The following is a 23868-nucleotide window of genomic DNA, read 5'->3' on the forward strand; positions in this document are numbered from 1 at the left end:
CAAAGATGGCCTCTGCGGAGCTCTTTCTTGGCATGAAACTATACTGCTGCTCACAAACAGTCACACTTTGTCAAGGTAATCAAATAATCGAGTCAAAAAAGCTCATCTTTTCTCTGTGTAGATGGCACACCAAGTACCTTCCTACCTGTCTCTCTAATCACAGATCTTTCTTCCCACCCAGAGCCTTTAACAGCTTCTTTCTGAGCTCATCACATTCAACTTCCTCAACTTCCACCATTTGGACCTCTTCTCTGCTTTTACTCTTTCCCTCCTCTTCACCACATCTGATGCCGTCTGGCCACACTCTCCCTGCCACAACCTGACAGTCCACCATCTCCCTCAGGTTACCTGAAAGACCCACAACAGTACGATCTCAGAAGTGTGACTTAGCATCTCATAACTGAAATATTATCTCATAATTATTATGCAGCATCTTGTAATTATAAAAGATTACTTAGAAATTATGATGTGGCATATCACAGTTATGGAAAACTACTTTAAGATTATTTCTTAACAATTCAGAATTATGAGATGCTGGCTTATTAATATCACCAAGCTTCGAATAATTATTATATACTATCTCAAAACTATGACTTAACGCCTCATAGTTATCGTTGCTTCCTCCTGCAGGGCTTCTCCACAGCTGATGCCCTTCCTGATGCAACCTGGACTTGAACCCGCAGCGTCAGGATTACGAGACCGCTGCACTTACCTCCAATCTGCTGTGCAGAGCACCTCGTATTGATGAACATTTAATTGACTTACCGTCTTATAAAATACCCAAATTATCACTCAGCACATCTCATTATTATCAGATACTGTCCAATAATTACAAGATGGTTTGTCGTGGTTGCTGGGTTTACACCAGGGGTGTCCAACCCTGGTCCTCAGGGCCTCCATCCTGCAGGTTTTCCTTGTTTCTCTGCTCCAACACACCTGATTCAGAGGTTAAATCACCTCTTCATGTTCTGCAGAAGCCTGTTAATCACCCATTGATTCAGATCAGGTGTGTTGGAGCAGAGAAATAAGTAAAACCTGCAGGATGGAGGCCCTGAGGACCAGGAATGGACACCACTGGTTTACACAGTAATGCATTTATGTTTTCTTCTGTTGCTGTTATTACTTCGTGTCACTAGATGGCGCTGCTGTGACAGAAAAGACTGTGTTGAAGTAGAAATGCAGAAGAATGAGACTGAGCAGTGTGCTATAATGGTAATAATACAGTTTGTGAGTTTAACCATCATCTCCTTATTCATTACCACCACTACAACAATCATATTTATGATTTAGTTTCCCTTAATTAAGAGAAACTAATTATCAGATACTGAATCATAATTTTGGGATAGGACTTAGAATCCTATAATTATGGGGTAGTAAGCCATGATTATGAGATAAGATCTCATATTATGAGACACTCAAGTAATAACTTTGAGATAGTATCTCATAATTCAGACATTTTTAGCAACCTAATTTAAAATGTACCACAAAATGTACATCTGATTACCTTTTGGAGCCAATCAAAATCAAGATGGCTGCCACAGCCAAGTGGACTAAAATGACCACATGGAAATGACAAGGATTCAGCAGATTTTTACAGACATTAGGCTAAAATCTGGTGAGCAGTAGCTGATGCTCGTTGGCAACAGGAAGTGCTGCTCAGTCAGATCTTTGCTTAAAACCTTAAGGTCAAATCTTTACCTTTCTGTTAGCAAAATATCTAATGAACCACTGGATGGGTTGTAATGAAACTTGCAGAAAGTAACATTGGATGGATATGTCCAGCTATTTCAGGATGGCCATCACAAAAAGGGCTAGAACTCAGTCAGTTTTACAGCTGGTTGTAGTTGAGAGTCTTTCTCTTTTACACTCCGAACAATCACATGAGATATTGAGAAAAAAAAAACCAAGTAAAACATTTAACAGAAGCGATGAATGACGCAATCAGAGTTAAAAAAAACACAAGTGACTTCCAGTAATCACCAACCAATATGCCACTTCCCAGAACAACAAGGCCCAGCATCTTTAACGCAACACGTCGCTACTTGCAAAATTCTGAAAGGCGAAGAGGACGGCGCTTACAGACACAGGATGTACAAAAAAAGAAAAGAAAATGTCTATTTTTCAACAACAACACAGGGGAAACAAAAACACTGAGTTTCTATACAGACAAAGAGTAGAATCTGACACGATGGAGCTGTGTGGAGAGGAGATTCTCACTTTGACTTGGATTTATATTAGACAACATGAACATGAGATTTCTCGTTTTATCCTGATAAATAGTTCACCCCTGCATTTCAGGTTTGCAACACATTCAAAAGTAGGGTCTGATAATTAGGTAAAAGTCTAGGATTAAAAAAAAAAAAAAACTCCTCACAAGACAATTGAATTATAGTCATTTTCTATTTCCTAAGGTAAGTTAATTGTGGCGGCTGTTTTGTTATTTGGTTGGCTCCAAAAGGTAATCTGTTGTAAAGGTAAATCCAGTGATTATTTCCTGAAAAATCCGTTTAAATCTGTTTAATGGTTCATGGGAAATTTTACTAACGGACAGACAGAGTTGACTCCAAAACGCTAATGGCAAAGATTTTAAACTAAAATCACGCACCATCTGTTAGAGCTCAGACCATGTGTATGGGATCAATCTCAGCCACAACCACAACGGATTTTAGGTCAGCATTTGTATAATTTTCCACAAATTTACATTACAAAGTGGTAAAGATCTTTACATTTGTGCCTTCAAGTGTTGCACGCTGAACAAAACTTTTATCAACCACCAGAGGGCGCCATTTACCAGATTTTATGAAACTTTCTCCTAAAACAGCTGTTTTATTTTTATTTTTTTTTAATATATTACACAGCAATAAAAAACATATGCACTTATGGAAAACTCAATGATTATATGGTAACATAGAGTGATTAATTCATTAGTTTCCCTCTCAAAACACACTAGATTTTCCCTATTTTATCACATTTTGCCAGATATGTTTGAATAAAGCAGTCATCTCGTGGAGATTACATACATGGTCGCATCCAGTGTAAGTTTGATGAAATATTCATGAATTTTTGACAGATTTAAAGGCTTCACTGTCTCTCAAGGGAGGCACAGGATCGCATGTTTGACGTCCTGCCCAGCCAGGAAATTTAGACGATCACCGAGCAGGAACTGGTGAAGAAGAGCGTCAAGTTACTTCATTATCCACCGCACAGGAAGTACGTTGGGGTTGGAACTTCAAAATAAAGTAACACAGGCGCTGGTAGTGCTCAAACAAAGTACAACCAGGAATTATTTCTTGATAAACTTAATAAAACTTGTCTAATGGTTCATGAGGTATTTTGCTAACAGACAGGCAGAGCTAAGTCCAAGAAGTTAGTGGCAAAATGTTAAAGAAAGACCATCTGTTAGAGCTCATAACATGAGTTGGTGATCAGTTTCAGCAATTTTTAGCACAATATTTGCAAAATTGACTGAGTTATTGTAAATGTTTTTGATAAGATCAGATTCAAAACCAGCCATCTTGAATCCCAAAATTCAATCAGCTGTATCTGAAATCTATTAATAATGTATAGCTGCAAAATGCTGTATGTTTGCCTTTCGGTTGGGCAATAGACACATGATTTAGGATTAAATAAGAAATAAGATGTGAGAACAGTTAACTTTACACCATGGAAGAAGACCAAAATCAAATGAAAAGTAGTGCTCTAAGGGGAACGCGCAGAGTCGTCACCATCAACATTCAAATCATGTTTTTCCTACTTGACTGACGAGCCTGTTTCTGCGACTTTTACGTAGCTTTTTTTTTGAAAGTCAACACCGGAAACGCCCAGTTCTGCTGCTGTTGTGGTCCGTGCCCGCCGGAGCTTCTGTCAGAATCGTGCAGGCGCACTGGTGGCTAACAAGTAGGCTGGATATTTGGGCTTTTTGTCGACAGCGGGGGACACAGCAGCGCTTGTTTTGGTTACATTTCACCTCCACACGCAGAAATATCAGCGTCGAGGCTGAGGGAGGCGCGAGGACTTGACCCGCCGCGGCTAGCGGGGAAAACAATCAACCGCCCTCTGCTAACAATTAGCAGCCGGGCGAGCTGAGGACCGCGGCGATATTTACAAGCAGAGGCAGCCGAGAGCCCTCCTCAGCTCCAGAGGTGAGTAAACGGATGAGCCGAAGCCCTGAAGTCTCAGCCGCCCTCCCGCCGCGGGGGGAATGGGATGTCTGGGCGGCGCGGTGACGGACCAGCAGGGCGTTTTGTTATGTCATAAATCGGGATTAGCGGGACGGAGAGGCGAATGTGTTGCAGCATGTCCATCCCTGTTCGCCGAGGCTGTCCTCATCTCGTGTCCCCCCCGTGTGGACACTGCAGACAGGGACAGGGACCCCAGACTGAGGCTGGCGTGCAGCCCGGTGCTGTGTCTCCATCACCCTGATCTAAGATGGCTTTTCCCCCTGGATGCTGAAATCTGCTGAAGAGGACCTGAGTTAGGGCTGAAAGTAGCCGAAGACTAGTTAAAACCTAAGAGCAGCCAAAGCCTGGCGAAAAGTAACAACAGGCTAGGTAAAAGCAGCAAAAAGCTAGCTAAAAGTAGCAAACGGCTTGCTAAAGACTAGCTAAAATCTAAAAATAACAGAAAGCTAGCTAAAAACAGCAGAACGCAAGCCAAAGGCTAAGAGTAGCTAAAAGCAGCAAAAGTTATCTTAAAACTGTGAAAGGCTGGCTAAAAGTAGCCAACAGCTAGCTAAAAGTAGTTAAAGACTAGTTAAAATTCAAAAGTAACAGAATGCTAGCTAAAAGCAGCAGAATGCAAGCCAACAGCTAAAGGTAGAAAAACACCAGCTAAAAGCAGCAAACGTTATCTCAAAGCTGCAAAAGGCTAGCTAAAAGTACTTAACAAATAGGTAAAAGTAGCTAAAGACTAGTTCAAATCTAAAAGTAAGAGATGGCTAGCTACAAGCTAAAGGCAGCAAAACACCAGCTAAAAGCACGAAAAGACTGGCTAGAAATAGCAAAATTAGGTTAATAGGTAATCGTATCAAAAGGCTAGCTAAAAGTATCAAAGACTAATGAAAAGCTAAAAGTATTGGAAGGTTAGCTAAAAGCTGACAGTAGCAGAATGGTAGTTTGAAAAAGAAGACAAAAATACAGCATGCAGGCTGCAAACACAACAATGTTTTTGGAGGAACTGAAGAGAACCCAGTGTTTTTATAGAGACATATTTTGTAAATAAAGTTCCAAAAGTAAAAAAAAAACAGAAACAAAGATATAGCTCCCCTCTCCTGAATGAAGTGAATGTTCTCATGTATGAATAGCTAAAGTAGCACAAAGTTTGCAGATGTCTCTAGATTGCAATAAAAAGGAGTACTGAAAACTAAAAACCAATCAGAAAAGTGTGACTGCTGAGTGACAGCAGAGGTTGTGTTTATTAAGATTGGCAGCATTTCTAACCCACTTTCCCGTCTCGTGGCGGTTGCATCGTCTCCCGTCACACGACCGCCTCAGTGATGGTGCTCTGTTACCACTTTCACCCGGCAGGAAACAGGACACTGGGTGGTGGTGGTGGGGGAAACTGTTCCCGTTCGTGTCAGGCAGCTGGAGCATCCGCTTACAGCTGCTCTGATATCAGATATCAGCCTGTCAGAGCAAATCACCTGCCCCGTTCCTAAAGCGCTCTTCCCTCTTTTTATGTGTAAACATGCACAATAAAAGCTAAAGACAAATACCACATTAAAGACCGAGCATTCGTTGATGGAATGCCTTTATGTCAGAGCTTTAGACTAGGATCATCTTGTTATCGCTGTTTTGGTCAAACCTTGTAAAAGTTATGCGTAATCTAATAGAAGATCTCCTGAGATGTGTTGGGAATGACTCTCAGCTACTACCACACCAAATACTAGCTCAATATCTGTAAAAGAGTTATAGCCGTTTTTGTGTTTTTCTAAGGTTGCCTAGCTGTGGCGTCCATCTTGAGTCGTGCCCTTTACCATGAAGATGATCACATTAGCAGAAGCAGCAGTTTTCAACCTTCCAATCCAGGTGAAATAATTAGAATTGGAAGTTTTTCCTCCGTGTCTAAGTCGGACTTCCTGAGTCATGTGCAGCATTTCCATATTTCCACCCGCTGGCTGCTCATGTAAAGGAGGCCAGTCTCAGGCTGGAGGAGGGGAGCAGCCGAAGGTCACACCAGCTACCTGCTCATTTGCAAGTTAAATGTAGTTTCCGTTCGGCTCTGGTCAAACCCCGGCCTGCTGCGTGCGCGCCACCGACGAGGCTAGCCCACCGAGCTCCACATTTGAATACGGATTCTACTTTGGGAGCGCGGGAGGACGGCTATTTTTACTTGACTCAGGCTGCTGATTTAGCTTTGGGAGCCGCCCCATTTCAAGGTGGCCGCCGTAGCTAATCGAAGTTAGCCAACCCCCAAAAAACAGCTATAACTCAGCCATTTTTACAGAGATGGAGCTAAGATTTGACGGGGTTGTAGCTGACAGTCATTCGCAACACAGAGTTTGAATAAAGACTGCTTGATTATGGAAACCGCCCCCAAAACAATCCCAATTATTTTGATTATTATCGTAATGATGATTATTAAAAACTTGAGTTTGGAAAGGTAGTGTTTTTTCAGTGACCTCATTGATTAGTTGCTTATGGAGGATGAGTTCAGGTCTCTGAAGGAGGAAATACTTCATCCTGGAGAATAAATCCTCCTTTTGTAAAACACTTAAAACATCGTCGACCATCTTTCCCCTAGAATTGTTTTATTGCAGAACTGAAGCTCATTTATATTTTCGATGAATCCTTTTGGAAAGCATTATTCGAGTGAGGTCCATGGTCAGAAAAAGGCTTGTTTTATTTTAAAATGCAAGTGTATATTTAGGTGCAAAAATCCAGTTTTGGTTTTGGGACAGAATGCTGCTTACCTGCGTTACAGTGTACCTGGAGACAGTTTTTACATTACCGTTTTTTTTTGGACTATAAGGCGCACTTAAGAGCCTTCAATTGTCTCAAAAAACGACAGTGCGCCTTATAATCCAGAGCGCCTTATATATGTAAAAAGTCATAATGTTTGGTAAACTACAGAGCTGCAGCGCTTGCGGCATTGCTTTGCTGTGGCGGCCATCTTGAATCAGAGTATCTCCAAAGGTTAATCACTTGTAGAGGTACATCCAGTGAAAACTATCTAATAAAATCAATAAAATCCATCCAGTAGATCATGAGATATTTTGCTGACAAACACAACTGACTTCTGAGGAATCTGTTAGTGCGTAGAGTTTATTTTGGGAACGACTCTCAGCTACTACCACACCAAATTTCAGCTCAGTAAACAGTTATTGGCCGTTTTTGTGTTTAATAAGGTTGCTCCAAAGGTTAATCTGTTGTAGATGGGAGAACTAGGATACGATAAAATAAAATATCCACGGTTCAATGGACTCCATCACGTCTGCATTATAAAACCAACGAATCACCCCTCTCCTCTGCTGAGGACACTCGTCCACCAGCAGGTCCTGAAGCAGGACGCTCCTGTCCTCTCAGAAACCGTGAAGAGTGGAACTAATGCTCTCATGTCTGCGGAGTTATTGAAAAGCCAAGGCCGGGACATCAGCTTAGTTTAATCTTCCTGTCGGGTCGCTCGGGCCGCTGGCTGGGCTCTGGCTGATTGGATGCATTCGCTGTGACAAACGCCAGATGTGCTCGACGAGGGATAGCTGTCACTCCCTGCACGTCAGGGTGGATTTAGCCGACGGTGGCGCACAAACAGGGATGCGTTTCGTTTCATGCCTTTATTGCCTCTCTTGAAAAGCTTATTTGAGGCTTACTAATGAAAACAATTGTTTAAACTCTGGTAACAACCATATCTCCGTGTGTACATTTCATTTCATTTTCCCCTCGCTACGATTAGAGCTCATCCATCAAACAACACTGAATAAACAGGCCTTTATTTGCGCTGACTGAAGCCTTTAGCTCAGTGAGGTTTTTAATGCCAACCTGTTGTACCAGAACTTCCACCGGGCTGGTTTTGTTGAGCAGAAAAAGAAAGATTCTCTTTCAGTGTTTCTGCTCATTACCTCCACCGGCCAACCTTATTAGACCTTAAAATTTGACCAAACTGCTAACCCCTCAACAGTCCCCCCAAAATGCCTGGAAAAAGCAAACTCAGATTAAATTAGATGCTGTTCTTGAACCCTTTGCTCTCTCTGTTCAGGTAACACTGATTTATTTTTACCTCAAAGTCAAAATTATTGTAGCTCTTTGCATGACCTTATAGCAATTCATGCAGATGCTAATTTGTAATCCTTTACCCTGCAGTCATATTCACAACACATAATTATTTACATGGATTTCTGTGGTTATTTGCAAGTATAGGTCATGGCAACAACAGCTAGCTGTAGCATTTCCTGTGCAGCCAGTTTGAAGGTTTAAAGGTTCGTGTTTTCCTGAACTGCTATGAAACGTTTTAACGTGTTCTGCTTTGGAGGTGGTTCTGCTCTGACGGCCATTTTTAGCTTGTTAGTGTCAGAGCAGACCCACTGCTATGGCTGCACAATATATCAGAAATTTATTGTCATCAGTGAGCTCATTATCAATATCCCAAATGAATGTTTGGGCTGCAATAAATCTTGGACTATTATAAACTTAGGTTGACTAATGATTTCTTTGTTGCAACAATGCTTCTTGGCAATAAATCTAATACCAAGTTGAGTTTGTGGATTGTGTCCATGAAAAACTTGCCACATTTTCTCTGCCAATGCTGAACAGCTGAATCTGCTTCTGACTCTTGTTTGGTGTCGTTTATTGGGTTGGGTCATTAAAGACTGAAGAAACAAGACATATTGGCAATTTAACAGTTTATTCATTTAACAAATATGGACCTCGTTTGCATGTGGAAGAACCATACGCAGCCACAGCAGCCCGGTACCTGCTCACCAGTTTGGGACAGAAGAGAAAGTGAAGAGTGAAGAAAATGTTTAAAAAAAAAAAAACCCCTTCAAGTTTTCAAAATATAATAGTGGTTCATGCAAATGGTAGAATTTAAATCTTGAGTAATATTGTTGGTTTTGCATTATTTGGCAAAGAATATCAGGATATTCCTGCCAGACGCGACCTCAGACTGCACTGGAAGTGCTACAGCTAGCTGCACTTGCAAATAGCCATAGAATTACATGTAAATTGAAACTGATAGCAGTGCAAAGGTTCATGCAAAAGCTTTTGCATGAACAGCTATGAAAACCTGAGCTGCTGTTTCTGCGCTTTCACAGCCACACATTCAAAATGATGACAAATGAAAACGAAATGAGGTGAAATGATTTTTCTTAAATCAAAAGTTACGTTTCTTTCCTCTACCAGCCTTTTTGAAGAGTTGTGTATTAATTGATCTGTTGTTAGATATTTGATCATGCGCACAGTAGCTTATAATTATTCTTTGAAGTTGCAAACAAGAAGAACCTTTTTCAGTTTGCCTCCCTTTAAGAAAACTTCCTGATGTAAGTGTACGGCTCAAGGTGAGCGGATTGTAAAAAGGAGAGAAGACCTTTAAAACTGTCTGTTTGCTCTGGTTAAATTACAGCGGTGAGTCACAGCCCAGACTCTTAAATCTGGCTTTGCTGCATAATTTAGCATGCCAACGCAGAAGCACCGGAGCACCTATTTTTTCTGTTTACTCATTATTATTCTGTTTCTGTCGCATTTTTAAAAATAAAATTTGCATCCCCTCATGCAACTTTGGAAAAACCCATTAAATTAGAAAAAAACAACAACCACAAAACCTGCAGCTTGACCGTTCCCTGACTTTTGGTCACATCATGGAATTAGTGAACATTCAATCCTTTATTAGTTTATTAGTTGCCTGAAAATCTGCCTGTAAGTAATTTCTGAATAAAATCCAGAGGAAGGGGAATGGGTTCTCACATATGTCATGTGAGAGCAGAAAAAATGTTTGACATATAAACTTCAGAACTCCACCATATTTCTTAGTTGGTACATCAATTTTAGCAGTGGGTTTAGAATAATAGTCCTGCTGGAAGGTGGACCTCCATCCAGGAGACCCAATAAGATCTGAAACAGGTATTAACCCCATTGAACAGCATTATTGTGAAGTATTTTTCAGGTCCATTACTTATAATCAAACAGAAAATTCCTATAAATTTCAGGTTGTAAGGCAGCACGGCAGAAAGAATATTAAATGGGATGAAAGTTTTTACAACATATAGCAAATTTGCCTTCTTGTCACTGAGAGTAAGAAAAAAACCAGGATTTTTAAAATATAATTGTACAGTTTCATACAGGAGAAAGATGCCTGCCTAAATTCAGCTCCAAATATGATGCCTCTGTTCTCGGAGGGTCGCAGCTTCAGGCTGCTTACGTCTGTTTCAGATAATCCTCTGAGAGCTGTTCTTTGGTTTCTGCTTTCATTTCACTTAAAGGGAAATGTCTGCTTTAGTGTTAGGAAAAAAATGATGTTCAGGTCTTTTTTTTTTAGAAAGGAATATTTAAATTTTTTACAGAATTTCTTTTTTGTTTGTATTTTACTTCTAGTACACTTATTTTATTTTGTAAATTTTTATTTCTTTGTAGAGATGCAACAATTCTGGTTTTGTGGACTGATACTGATTTTCAATATTTGTACAGCTTTGACCTGCTGATACCGATTTCTGTCAAGAAACTACAGTTAACAGAATGAAATATATATGCAGTAAAGTCTCTGGGGTTCAGTTTGTAGAGGGATGCTGATTAAACTGCTGACAGAAAGTTTTCAACACAAGGTTAATGATCATTACTTTTTTTTCTACCCGTAAAGAAGTTGGTGCACAATAAAGTTAAAAAACCTTTATCAGTCAGACGGATAAATAAATTCAAATTTTATCCGACTGTAAACATGCAGATGGTATTTAGTAGGGGTGTAACGAGACACATCTCAGAATATTTTAAAGAAAAAAGCTTGCCACAGACTCAGACTAGTGTGTGTCCTGTCTGATTTCTCATTCGTCTCTTCAGATCTTAGAACTGAGCTCCAGCTGTATGAAACCTTCTGACTTCTTATTAAAGCCCTTTTCCCCAGAACACACTTCCAGCAGAACGCTGTAGACATTTGCATATGCATCATAATTATACAGGCCCTTTCACAACACAGTTCCGCAAAATGGCTGCAAAGCCCAGTCCGTCCACTTTATGCTGCCTCTGGCCGTTCATAAATCACAGATGGAGCCGGCCACTTCCCACACAGACGTCAGCTTTCACAAGACACCTCAAGCTGGGTTTTAGACGCTTTCTGACCGCCTCAGTGTGATTCCTGAGTGGACTGGGGCCAGGGGGATTGAAGCCGACCCACCCCTGGTTCTTCTTTGTGCTGCTAAGGCTAAGGCTAAACAGTCAACCTGTGAAAAAGTAAGCTGGCTCTCCGGCTCAATAATGTGATGAAGTGATGATATATGGCCTGAGTGAAACAACAACACACAGGTTTATTACAGAGGGAAGTTTGAAGCATTTGCATTTAGTAAAAAAAAAGTTAACTCCAAAAACAATCGCTAAACTGAGTTAATTTGTCAGGTTTTGAAAACGATATGAGAAAGATGTTCGTCACTCACTAAATGGGAGTTCTGCTCCACGCCTTGTGATTCTCTTTGTGGTTAACTAATTTCTTAAACTTAGGCTGTATTCACACCTGGTAGTCCAGTAGACTCGGTTCGATTTGGGACCAAAACTTCAACATTTGTTCCATTTTCAGCTGCTGTGTTTCTCATTCACACGGCACCGAGTCAATGGAGTCCAACCCTTTGAGCGAGCTGTTCCCCCCCCCTCGCCTGTGGTGGCGCTGCACCAAGAACTACTGAAGGAAACGACATGAAAACCTCTGAAGAAGACACAGAGCGCAACTTCCTTCTTCTGGAAAAGGAAACAAAAATGGAGCGGTGTCGGAATTTAGCGCTTTTAGGATTTCTTTACTCCACATCTGACCACAAGTCATTTTTCCCTCTAGTAGTAGAAACGTGCGTTTGTTTTGGTTGCATTTACCCAGAAGCCCCTGTGCTGTAGTCCACTTCCTGTTTTTGGAGCCGTCTCTGGTCTGCTGGCGTTCACATATGCATTCGAACCGCGCCAGAGTTCACTTCAACCGAACAGAGACCGGATCAGAGTTCGATTGCACGTTCACACCTCCCCAAACGAACTAGACTTCCATTAAAGTGCACTAAACAGGGCTGGTGTGAATGCACCCTAAATACAAATTTGATGTGCGTTGTCGTCAATCTTCCCTCGGTAATTAATCTGTTTGATGTTGTTTGCTTCTGCAACCGGGTGATTGCTCAGACCATGTAGCATCACTTCATCACATTAGTGAGCCACAAAGCCAGCTTACCTTTTCACACATCGGCTGTTTCGCCTCCGTTACTACCTCACAGGGTTGCCAGGTAGGAATTGAGGAACTATCGTATTGGCGCTTTAAAACAATCCTATTTTAACCCAAACTATCGTATGTTTGCAGCGAGGGTGCACCTTTTTCAGCGGTGGTGGAAAAGGTATGCGTTCTGATTGGCAAACGTGCACTCAGGAGGGGAGGGGGGTTGCTTGGCAGAGACTTGGAACTTCCTGATGATATGTGGGTGTTTGCATGAATTAAAACGAGTCTGCCACAGTCCATTCAGAAATCAAACCGAGGCGGCCAGAAAGCGTCTAAGTCCTGGCTTGAAGTGTTTTGTAAAAAGAGCAGATAGAAACCTGCACTTAAAGGGATATTCTAGCCATGTTGAAGTGCTCTTTGGAAACATTATGAAGAATCAAAGTCTCATGTGTCGTAGATAGCTTTTCAAACAGGGGAGCTAATGGTTAGTCCATATGCAGAAGAGACCAAAGGGTCTCTTGCCAGCACTATTTCATAGACCTTTACTCTGCCAGAGAGCACAACAGGTACGAGATTATTTCAACAGAACCCCACTTTAAAATGGACGGATTTAGGAGAAGAAAGAGAGAGCTCCATCTTATTTCAAATTTATTCTCTGAATATTCACACCCAGGCCACATCATACTCTTAGTATGTAAATTAGACACTTTGAACTGAAGTGATAATGTCAGCGAGATCGCAGCAGTCCAGCACACGATACAGATGATAGATTCAGGATTGTTGTGTACACAGAAGAAAACATTTAAGATCACACAGACAGGGGAGAGCAGAGCGGTGCAAAGAAATTGGATACTTAAACTCCTGCTGGTGAAGTAGAAATGGACCACACTTGGAAACTGTGCTCAGACGGTGAAATCAACCAAGAAGATCAAAAAAGTGCAATGAGAGAAGTAATTCTGATGGTATACAAAGCTGACAACATATGAAAATAAAATCTGTGTGCATCACATCTCCTTACCTCACCTCACTACAATTCCTTGACTCATCTGAATGTGGATTCAAGCAATTCTGAGTCGATTTAAAAAGTGTCACAAACCAATAATTATTTAATGTTAATGAAGTCTCTTTGAGGAACTCAAATGTCAGAGCTCTGAAGTGCTGAGAGCCAGTCTCCAGAAGTTTTTGAAACATTTGCAGCATGGCATGTTTCCCAAGCCGTGAACACAAAAATAGGCCATCATCTTTCACTCTTTGGAGCCACAACAGAACGGGAATGAATTCCCACGCTCTACATTCAGATCCAAACACTGAAAAAAGCGGGTCAGATCGCTCTAACATGTGGTGCATGGACGTCCATTACCACAGAATCTTCTGTCACTGTGCTCAGCATTTAGTTCCCAAAGTCTTGTTTGTATGAGAGCTGATTTTTTACTGCAGTGTAGTGTTTCTTTTAGAGCTGGGAGGTTCTTTGCTCAGGATTTTGTTCATAAGATGTTGTTATTCATGAGCTCATTGCAGCCCTCTGAATCACATCAAATCGTGAGGTGCCGAAAGATTCCCACCCCTGCTGAACACTTTTTTGTGTTATTTTGCCAAGTTTTCAAGAGGAGACGGTTTTATTGTCACAGAAAAAGTTATTCTTGTGTTCTTGTGGCTGGTTAGGTTTGGATCATCTCCGCTCTCAACTAGCACCGCAAGACTCTTTACGTTTGTCAACTCGAAACAAAGCAAATATGCCTGAAACACTTTATAAGCTGTGATCATTTTAAAAATACAAACTAATCAGACTGAGGGTGGCTGTGGATCGGTGGTTAGAACAGTTGTCTTCCAATGAGAGAGTTGGAGGTTCGATTCCACCAGTTTAAAGCATTGGTTCAACTCTATAGAAGGATTTATTCAGGTGTAGCAGAGTGCTGTATGGATGTGTGTGGATGGGGAAATGAGGGCACAGATTGAGTTGTAAAGAGTTTTGAGTGGCCTGGTTGGTATATAAATACAGTCCATTTACTGAGAAGCTGCATACTTTTCATTCGAGCTGCACTGTAGTGGAGCGGTTAGCGCCGCTGCCTCACAAGAAGGTGGTCTCTGGTTTTAATTTTGATTTCTGACTGGGGCCTTTTCTGTGTTTTCTTTGTTTTCTATTCCCCCTGGCCCTCCAACTTCTTCCCACAGTCCAAAATATGCATGTTAAGTTATCTTAGGGTTTGGAGACCTGTGGCTCTTTACTGCCTCTGCACATTAACCTCACTGAGTATACAGCTTCAAATTAATGTAGGAGCAGCATTAGCTAAATGTGAGTTTGCAGCTTTTCAAGAGGACGTACCTAATACGCCCACAGGAACAAAACGTTTGACATTCTTGTGTGAATGTATTCGGATGTGAAGGTGGAGCATAGACCAGGTTTTAAACAAAGGGGTGACCTTGACCTTTGACCCTGTGACCTTAAAATCTATAGGGATCAGCTTTGACCTATGAGGTGTCCAGCTGTGCAGTTCAACATGCAGTGCCATACCATAATACGTCCTGTCTTATGACAGGCGTATAAAAAAGGATTCATCAGTTTGTGTTTTATTTTCTTTGTTAATCTGACTTACGGACACTGGTCTCTCTTTGAAGTTCACCAGAAACATTGTTTTGCTGAGGGGGACAAACAGAAAGTGCACTTTTTCTTCACATACCAGAGATGACTTGATTCTGAGTCATCGAGTTGAGATGTTTTAGAAAAGTGTGGCATTCGTATCACAGAGAATTCGACACAAAGGCCTGCTGTTGACAAAAGGCCTGAAAGATTAAATGAAGGTCAGAATTACATAATCATGAACCAATCAGGCTTCAGTGCTGCTGATTTCCTTCATTTCTATAGACTCATTATACGTCAGTTTTCCATCAAAGGGGAGCTTTTTGGCTCTATGGTCCTCCAACAGGACAATGACCCAAAACACCAAGAACGGCTCAGAACCAAACATTGGACCGTTCTGAAGTGTCCCTCTGAGCCCTGATCTAAATCCTGTTGAACATCTGTGGAAGGAGCTGAAACATCTGGAGAACCTGAGACAGCTGGAGCAGTTTGTTCATGAGGAGTGGGACAGAATACCTGAGGACAGGTGGAGACGTCTCAGACAGAGGGACACTGGACTGCAGTGATCGACTCTAAAGGTTCTGCAACAAAATATTAGGTTTCGGGGTACCATCGTTTCTGCTAAGGCCGGTTTCATTGGTTTGTTTTTGAAACTAATTCTGATAAACCAGAATTCAAGTAGTATATATGAACTTGTTGGATTTAAACGGTATTCATTTAGCTATGAACATCATCTGCATTAAACAGGCACAGTAACACATGCAGGTGTGTTGAAATGGGTCACTTTTATGCCGCTGTTGCAGCCGTGGGCTCTCCTTTCAGCCAGAACAGTTTGAAAGTGTAGCCGAGCTGATTTTGACGCCTATTAGTGGCACGGAGAAAGAGTTTTAATTTCTTAAAGATTAGGTGTCGACTGACGTTATACTGAAGTGAAGCGTCATCCGTCTCGAGCAGCGGGGAGCGTCCACATGTCGAACGCACCTCTGCTGCGCGGCTCTTGGCGCCGCTCCGCCGCTGACACCAGCAGCTTCAGTCTTTCAAAAGAGGGAGGGGAAAAACTGATGATGTCATTTTGATGTCTCTCCTCTTTCTCTCTCTCGCTCTAAAAAGCTCTGTTGTGGGACATAATGGTTGTTTCTGCTGCTCGCTTCATGACATCGGTAGGTTCTCCATTCGTTCCTCGGCCGTGTTCTCCAGCACGTGCTGCTTCCATCCATGAGTCCGTGTTCATGTTCTCCTCTTTATCTTTTCTCGATGTGTAGCCTCCTTGTTTCTTTTTGGGTGTGATTTTCTCCTGTAGGTGTATATTAGAGGCTCTGGTCAGGAGATGAAATGCACTGAAGCCACATTGCTTTTCTGCCTGATCAGATAGTGTCTGTTCTTAGATTGAAAAAAGGATCTGAATTATGTTTGTACAGATACTCGCCCAGCTTTTCTTTAAGGTCATTCTCAGGTCACAGGATCACTGCTTTTCACCTTTGTACTCTTAACTTCCTGTGATGTTCACCGAAAAATGACTGCATGAATAAGTTTACAGTGCTGGCATCTCTGCCCTATTTTTTCGTTCCTTTATCTGTTATGCAAGCTCTATTACTGCTTTGAAGCTGCATGCGTCATGTATATTTTCATTTTGTCTCACTGTCTGTGTTTGCTCCGTGTGATATGAGTCAGTATCCAGTTCTCCTGTGGTTGGACCGAACACAGTGAGGTCCGCTCGGTGTCCTTGACACCCTTTCTGATCCTCCTCCACCTGATCGGCATTCTGATCCGCCTGTCTCTCCGAGTCCAATAAATGGATGTTAGTGAGCACTCAGTCAGCTCATTGGATCCTAGTTTTCCTTTTACTTCAATATGTGCTGCTGCCCGACGTGCATTCCTCCACTATTCACAGGATACTTTAACAAGGCTCGTATAAGGACTTTATATGCAGGGAATCAAAAATGTAGTCATTTAATTGAGATTTTTGACAGTGTTGCTTATTAAATCCAGTACTTGGTTTTCCCTGAAGCACGCAGGCGTGTGCCGGTATGAGATTGTGACAGCATGATAACCTTGAGCTAAAATATCATGGTTTCACAATCTTACTAAACCAAAACAAACATTTAAAAACACAATTACTATAATAGTATAATGAGTCGTAATTATGGTTATTATTATTTACAATGACATTTAAGGTCAAGGTTGAATTTTCCGTTTGATCACAAGTATTAAGTCAGCAGTCTGCATTAAGATTGTGATTTATTATTTTAAAGAATATTACTACTTCTCTGCTGTTCTGCTCTTTGTAAAGCAATATTGAGAGCCCGACAAGCTGATGTTAGTTAATTATTTAGCTGTTTATTAGCCTGCTGCAGTCGGCTGGATATACTTCTTGTAGCTTGGTGCAAACGTTTGTTTTAAAACAGCATCACCTTGAAAAGAGCCAGGAGTGACTGTGTTATCCTCCAGAGAAAATGTACCACCAACCAGTGGTGGCTTTTTTAAAAGAATGTAGAAGTTTAAGAAGTTTAACTGTACAAACATTAACATCCATCAGTAAGCAGAGCCAGTAAATTTAGCACTATAATGAACGTACACTGACAAAGCAAACAGATCTCATCTGCTGGCTTCACAGCTTTCACAGGAAAACAAAATATAGCATATTTATAATAATTCTCTAACTTCTGTCAGGTGAAAACGTAAAGTCTTCAAAACAGTAGTTTACATTTTGCCCACAGCCTTTTGTACTGAGCCGACTTTGAACACTGGGTACATACAGGAACCTGGAAGTTAAAGGAGTGGGTACAGCGCTCCCACAGATTGGTCCCCCTCCCACCACATAAACAAATTAAACATTGCTCTTAAAAAAATAAAAACACACTTTACATTTTTCAGGTGTTGAATCCAGCAGCATGCCCAAATATTTATTTTCCTGACATGTTTAGCTGTAGTTATTTCATGCTTGAAGGTAAGGGTCATGTGACGCTAAGATTGTGAGCAGGGCAGGAGGCGGGGCTTAAAGCCCCTCATGTCTAGTGCACAGACTCTGGTTCCAAAAATACAACGAGAAAATTCTGTAAATGACTTTTTTCCACCATCTTCCTCCTCTATCACTTTCTGAAAACTTAGTATCACTAACTTACCTTTCAGTTCTTCTTTTTCTGTTATCATCCCTCTGCAAGATGGATGCTAGCATCGAATGTAAAAATGTCATTTCTAAAATAAGAGGCTCTGTCACTGCTTTGTGGTTGTTGTTGGGGTTTTTTTTAACCTGGGGTTTCTGAACACATCAGTACAGGAAATGTGTCAGAAAGCTAAGAAGAAAAAGTTGACAACACGTACTCTGAGCTTCAATGTTCTGCATTCCTCCAAGGAATGCTAGGCCTTGAATATAAAGGCAAAATGTATATAATCTGAGCCTTTAGATGCTCTTTGTTGCTATGAATGAAGCAAAGCCAGGCTAAATGAAGTCATCTTGTATGAAATAAAACCAATTTCACAGTAGGATTTAAACTGCAACCAAAATCCCAGAACTCTAAGCCACTATATTTACAAAAAGTATCTAGTTTAAATGAATAGTTCAAGGTAACTCTTGAAAGAAGGGTTTCTGTTTTTATAACTTGCAGTTTCTACATCCTTGCTAGCAGGATTGATTAATGTTCTGTAAAGATGTCCTCCCCTGAGCACATCACCAAAGATTACGTCTGACCCCTTTCCTGTTCTCTGCTCTCTACAACGTTTTATTTATTTTCCTCCCAGTATGAAATCATTGATGGCTTCTCTGACATTTCCGGTTCAGTTTGTTTGCTCCACTGCAGCTTGTAATTTATAGCCTGCACTGACTCCTATTCTAAATCAAACGCTTGTTCCCAGCTTGAAATTGTTAATAATTTTTGAGTTGAATTGAAAGAAGAGAAGTACCGGTGGCATGATAACAATAGAACTATAGGTACCAGAGACTTCCACATACAGAATCAGATTTCAGCTACTCACAAAAGCTTGGAACTAAAAAAAAGAAGCTCCTGAAATGTGAAGAGAAGTGTCTTCAGCTAACAGAAAAGGAGACCACTTTCTTTGTCTTTAAAGTCTTATTATTAGCTCTTCTTTCATTTTAGACTCAGTAGAATCTGCTCGGCCAACATGTCCATTTGATTTTGGGGCTCTCTGCCAATCTACATCTTAAGGATTCCCTGAGCATTTGCCCTCTATCCTCGGCAATGACTCACAGCTTTTAGCTCATCGACCTCTGCGGGACAGCTTGAACTGAAGGCGGTGTGCCAGCCCTTGGGAAGCAACAAAGTCATCACTGCAAATACAACAAAGTGCTCCTAGAACGACATGGAGTGATTCTTGGTAGCTGTTACAGAAAAGATTTGACTTATTGTGCTATTCAAAGATAGATTAATTTGTCATTTAATTATACACGTACTTATGTTAAGTTTTACAAGGAAGAAATTCATGGTTTAGACCCCAAACAGGTTGTCCATGTCCACAGAAGTCATTTATTGCACACCTTCAGAGCCCTGAACGGTCTGGATGAGATTACGCTTTCTCATAATCAAATTAATCCTCCCAGCAACGAGGATAAAGGCAAGCAGGGGTAAACCAAATTATGCATTTTGTATTTATTCAAAGGTCAAAGCAATATTAATTTTTCTCCTCTTGGTAAGCACCACAGCTTTGACAAATTGCTCACTAAACCAAGACGTCTACCTGAGGCCTCTAAAGAGTTGTAGGTGTTTCTTCATCCAGAAGATTAAAAAAATGGATTGCAGGGCGATGTCTTGGGAATGTACCGGATATCTCTGATGGAGTCAAATTAAATGAAAACCCAGGCAAATCTGCATAAACATTAGTGTTTGCTGCTTCATATAATGCTAGTATATGAAGTAATAACACATACCCTTGTGTAAAAATATGTTCTGAAGGACAAAAGCAAACCTTCGACAATCTTTATCCAAAATTAAAGATTAACGGGGGACAATGCTCTTTATATTAAACATTGAGGTAACTGAAAACCAACAAAACTAAATATCTTGGACATGAAAACTAATCTAAATTTATGGCAGTACAATTACACAAAGGCTGACCAAGTTTGGCTTATTTGAAAGGGTTCTTCTCTCTAAACAGAACATGGCAGCACATCTTAGGTTTGTTAAATTTCATCAGAATGAACCTCAAGATTTCTGGACAAATGAGAGCAGAGAATATATGTTTACCCATAATGCACAGCAGTATGTTTGAAGAAAACCAAACGCAGCACATCGGCATAAAGACCTCATAACTGGCAAGCACAGTGGTGGAGGGCTGATGATTTGGGCTTGTTCTGGGCTTCTTGAGCTCCTCTGCAGACCAAAGATCAAATGTGAGGCCGTCTGTCCGACAGCTGAAGCTTGGACCCAACTGGGTGCAACATGACAACGATCCCAAGAAACAAATACAACAGAATGGCTCAAAAAGAAAAGAATGATTCGCTCAGGGCAGAGTCAGTGTTTCAGCCACTCAGTGACACATGGAGTTTATTTACAGTGAATGAATCTGAAGTCCCATTGGCTCAGGTGTCATCAGCCCCGCCCCGCTCGCTGCTGTCGTTTAGTCTTACGCCATGAGTGAGTCACACGACGTGAAGTTCCACTCCCACTGAGTAAGGAACGAATCAGTGAATAAAGTGATTTGGTTCAGTTAATTTGAAGGAGTTTTGTTGTTATACTGTACCTTAGCTACTGTTTTCATGCTTGACTGTGCTAATAATTTTGGAGCAGGAAGGAAGTGATTTAAAAACCATAAAATATTCTTCCTAATCCTTCCTACTCAAAGTAAACACTAGTTTTGGGGAGGAAAAAAGGTCTGATTCTTATGAAGTAAGCTAAAGTAGTTTCTTTCATTTCATTTCTGACCCACTGGAGCAGCTAAGTGGCAGGAAGTACAACCTTTCCTTTGATAGAAAAAGGTTAAAACCTGTGTCACGGTCCAACAGTTCTACAGGGGGAACGAGATGAAGGCAAACAGGAAAAAATAAATTGAATGAATTTTTCAGGACTCCCCGAGGACGATAGCTGACGGGCATCCTGATCCTCCTCAGCCTGAAGCAGAAATCAGATGAGTTAGAAAAGGTGGAAGTTTTTCTGGAAAATGGTAGAGAGGGATGGTTTGTTTCTTTTTAACATGAGTATATAGTGTCAAAAAATAAGATGCCTATTTGTTTTGTAATCTGTTGGCTGAGGAACAGTGAATTTGCAGCCATCTTACATGAAGTTAAAAGGTGCTTTTAAATTAACTTAAAGTATATGGGACTAAGCCTTGGATACATTACTCTTATTTAAGTCATAACAGATTATTTATTTTGTAGTTTAGTCAAAGACACTACTATAAAGCTGGAAATCGTGTCACGTGGGGTACCCCAGGGCTCTGTTTTAAGGCCAGTTTTATTTCTGCTTTATACTGTATACTCTCTTTTGGTCAGATCATTAATAAATTGAGCACCATTTCTTACCGCTCTGACTCAGACGACATCCAGCTGTTCTGCTGAATTGTCAGATTTACTCGACTGCTTGTCACAAATGAAAGAATTGGTCTGTGTCTTGGAAAGTAATTTTCTGACTGTCTTCTTCTCCCTAACAGTCATGCGGTCATCAGCACAGCGTGGGCAGGCCTGACTCATTCAATCATGGAGTCCTCTTCTGAGTCCCAGCAGGAGCCTGAGAAAACTTTGGTAAGTAGGCTCCGATCTGCAGAAAAATGAAATATTTGGACATCTAAACATTGTGTTTATTTAATTTAACTCTTTTCTCAACTTAAAAGTACTATATAGGCTTAGAGAACGATTAGTGAGAGATTATGGCTTTCTATTGTTTTCATTGTGATGAGCAACCTAAATAAAACATTGTAATATACAGTTTTGTTTACGGATTTCGTGGTTGTGCGTGAGCAAAATCAACTCAAACCTCCGGAGTGCCACATGTGGCCCGGAAAGAAAAAGATCAAGAGATTGTCAGAAGTTTTGAACCTGAAAATAAAAAAATGTAGCTTTTGAAATTTGTAGGAGGTGTCCGTCTGCATCAAACTTCTGAAGCCCGGGGGCATTAATTATAGCGTTCTTTAACTGTGGTCCAAAGGCCGCAAAAGGCCCACAACCTGCACTTTGGGCACCAGTGTTTTACAAGCTTTTAAAGTTATTTTAAAGGTAGGATTTATATATGAATTTAAGATGTTTAGGGCCTAACATTCCCAGAGGAAATGCATATTCCCCCTCCACCTAGCATGCCAGAGTTTTAGATTACAACCATCTTATGATGAGATAAATCTCATTATGTACAAAATTTGTGTAGAAACTATAATTTAAGAAAAAATAGCTGGTTGTAATACAACAGTGGGTCATGATCAAGAAAAGGCAAGTTAATATATACAGAAGTAGTGAAGCAGATCTCATTATGTGTATACACAATAAAGTGATGTAAGAAGTCTTTCAACCTACAGTCAGAAAACACAACAAAGGTGCATCCATATATGATACAAGCATAGCAACATGATGAATAACACTTAAGTTTCAGGAGTGTCCATTCCTGGTCCTCAGGGCCTCCATCCTGCAGGTTCTCCTTGTTCCTCTGCTCCAACACACCTGATCTGAATCAATGATTGATTACCAGGCTTCTGCAGAACATGAAGAGGTGATTTAACCTCTGAATCAGGTGTTGGAGCAGAGAAACAAGGAAAACCTGCAGGATGGAGGCCCTGAGGACCAGGACTGGCCATCCCTGCAATATATGGATTTGCTAAAACAAATGGTACACAAACATATTCTAAAAGGGACAGATATCCATTTCCTCTCTGAGCTTTTGAATCGACCTCATTTAAATTTATGCCAGCAGCTTTTTAAAAGTAAATGTCATGTTTAGAATTAGTCACAGTCAGCTGTGCATTTGTTTTTACTCTTAGCCCTTATTCACTTCCTCACTGTAACCTCCGTATGTTTTAGTAAACAGCAGAAGTAACAGATTTTGTCCGTATCCTGTTACAAAGCCTCACTGAAAATACCGTTAGGAGCGGAGCCTGGTGGTCTGAAATGGAACTGAGAAAACCATAGAAGAAGGATTAGTTGATGATGTACGGATGTGGAAATGCTCTCTTTAGAATAGTTCAAACTCAGTTCTGTTTCTCTTAGATTGAACCTTTTAATTTTTTACACCATATATATATATATAATGAGCTCCACTTCGCTAGTCACCTAAAAATCCACCAGATGATTATTATCCTGAATTACTTGTGGTCCTAACCTCCCCATTTCATGCTCAAATGCAAAGTGTTCATGTTACCTGATGGTTTCAGACACACCGTCCTCTCTGAACTTTAAAGGCCATTAAATGGGCAGCATTATCAGCCTATCACAGGCTTGACAGACTCGATACTTGGTGTTCTTGAACTCGTGTCAGAGCTCATATCGCTCAGTGGAGGACTGCCGCTCTGGCTGCATCTGATGATTAAAGGTCAGCTGTGTTGATTCAACATCCTCTTTCCAAGGAACAGACAGTGATTAGGCAGGTCACTAAAAATAAAAAAAGCTGCTGTCATCAGCAGTTCTTTGTTTTGTATTGTGATGTAAAATCTGCTATTTCTGCCACTGCAGTCTATGGGTGGAGTAGTACGCCAAAGTCATTGTTTGGTCAACCCTAAAGAAAGTTTGTACTGAACTTTACTATTTTCCTACCAATTTACGACGCCTCACAATGTAAAGCTGACACCAATAAATGTTGTTATTTGTAGTGTATAAACACAAGAGTTTAAACATGAAGGTCACTGCCACTTGTTAAATCAGTAAATGTCTTGAAGTTAAATCAGTCGGCCTCAAATGCTGCAAAGTCTGCGAATCTCTACTTATAAAAAAGGTCAGATTAGATTTCTGGAAAAGACGAATAGGGCTCGAGAGACTTTCAGCAAAAAGAGCAGATAGTTTTATTTGTGTAAAAATGAAAAGAAAAAAACTTATACTG

The 23868-nt window shown here is 40.7% G+C and overlaps 1 protein-coding gene across 5 annotated transcripts in view; it reads left to right on the forward strand.

Moving 5' to 3' along the window:
• Positions 1-3826: 3826 nt before the first annotated feature.
• osbpl8 (oxysterol binding protein-like 8) overlaps positions 3827-23868 on the forward strand; it is a 76196-nt gene continuing 56154 nt past the window's right edge. For 4 of the 5 annotated variants that reach the window (XM_017431570.3, XM_017431573.3, XM_017431575.3 and 1 more), the window contains exons 1-2: positions 3828-4142; positions 21503-21593. In XM_017431570.3, the coding sequence (XP_017287059.1) occupies positions 21549-21593 (45 nt within the window). In that variant the 5' untranslated portion in view covers positions 3828-4142; positions 21503-21548. Of the gene's footprint in view, positions 4143-21502; positions 21594-23868 lie in introns of all 5 variants that reach the window. The other variant, XM_017431574.3, reaches the window with a different exon arrangement.

The sequence above is a fragment of the Kryptolebias marmoratus genome, linkage group LG1 (genome assembly GCF_001649575.2).
Source record: "Kryptolebias marmoratus isolate JLee-2015 linkage group LG1, ASM164957v2, whole genome shotgun sequence".
In the NCBI taxonomy this organism is placed as follows: Eukaryota; Metazoa; Chordata; class Actinopteri; order Cyprinodontiformes; family Rivulidae; genus Kryptolebias; species Kryptolebias marmoratus.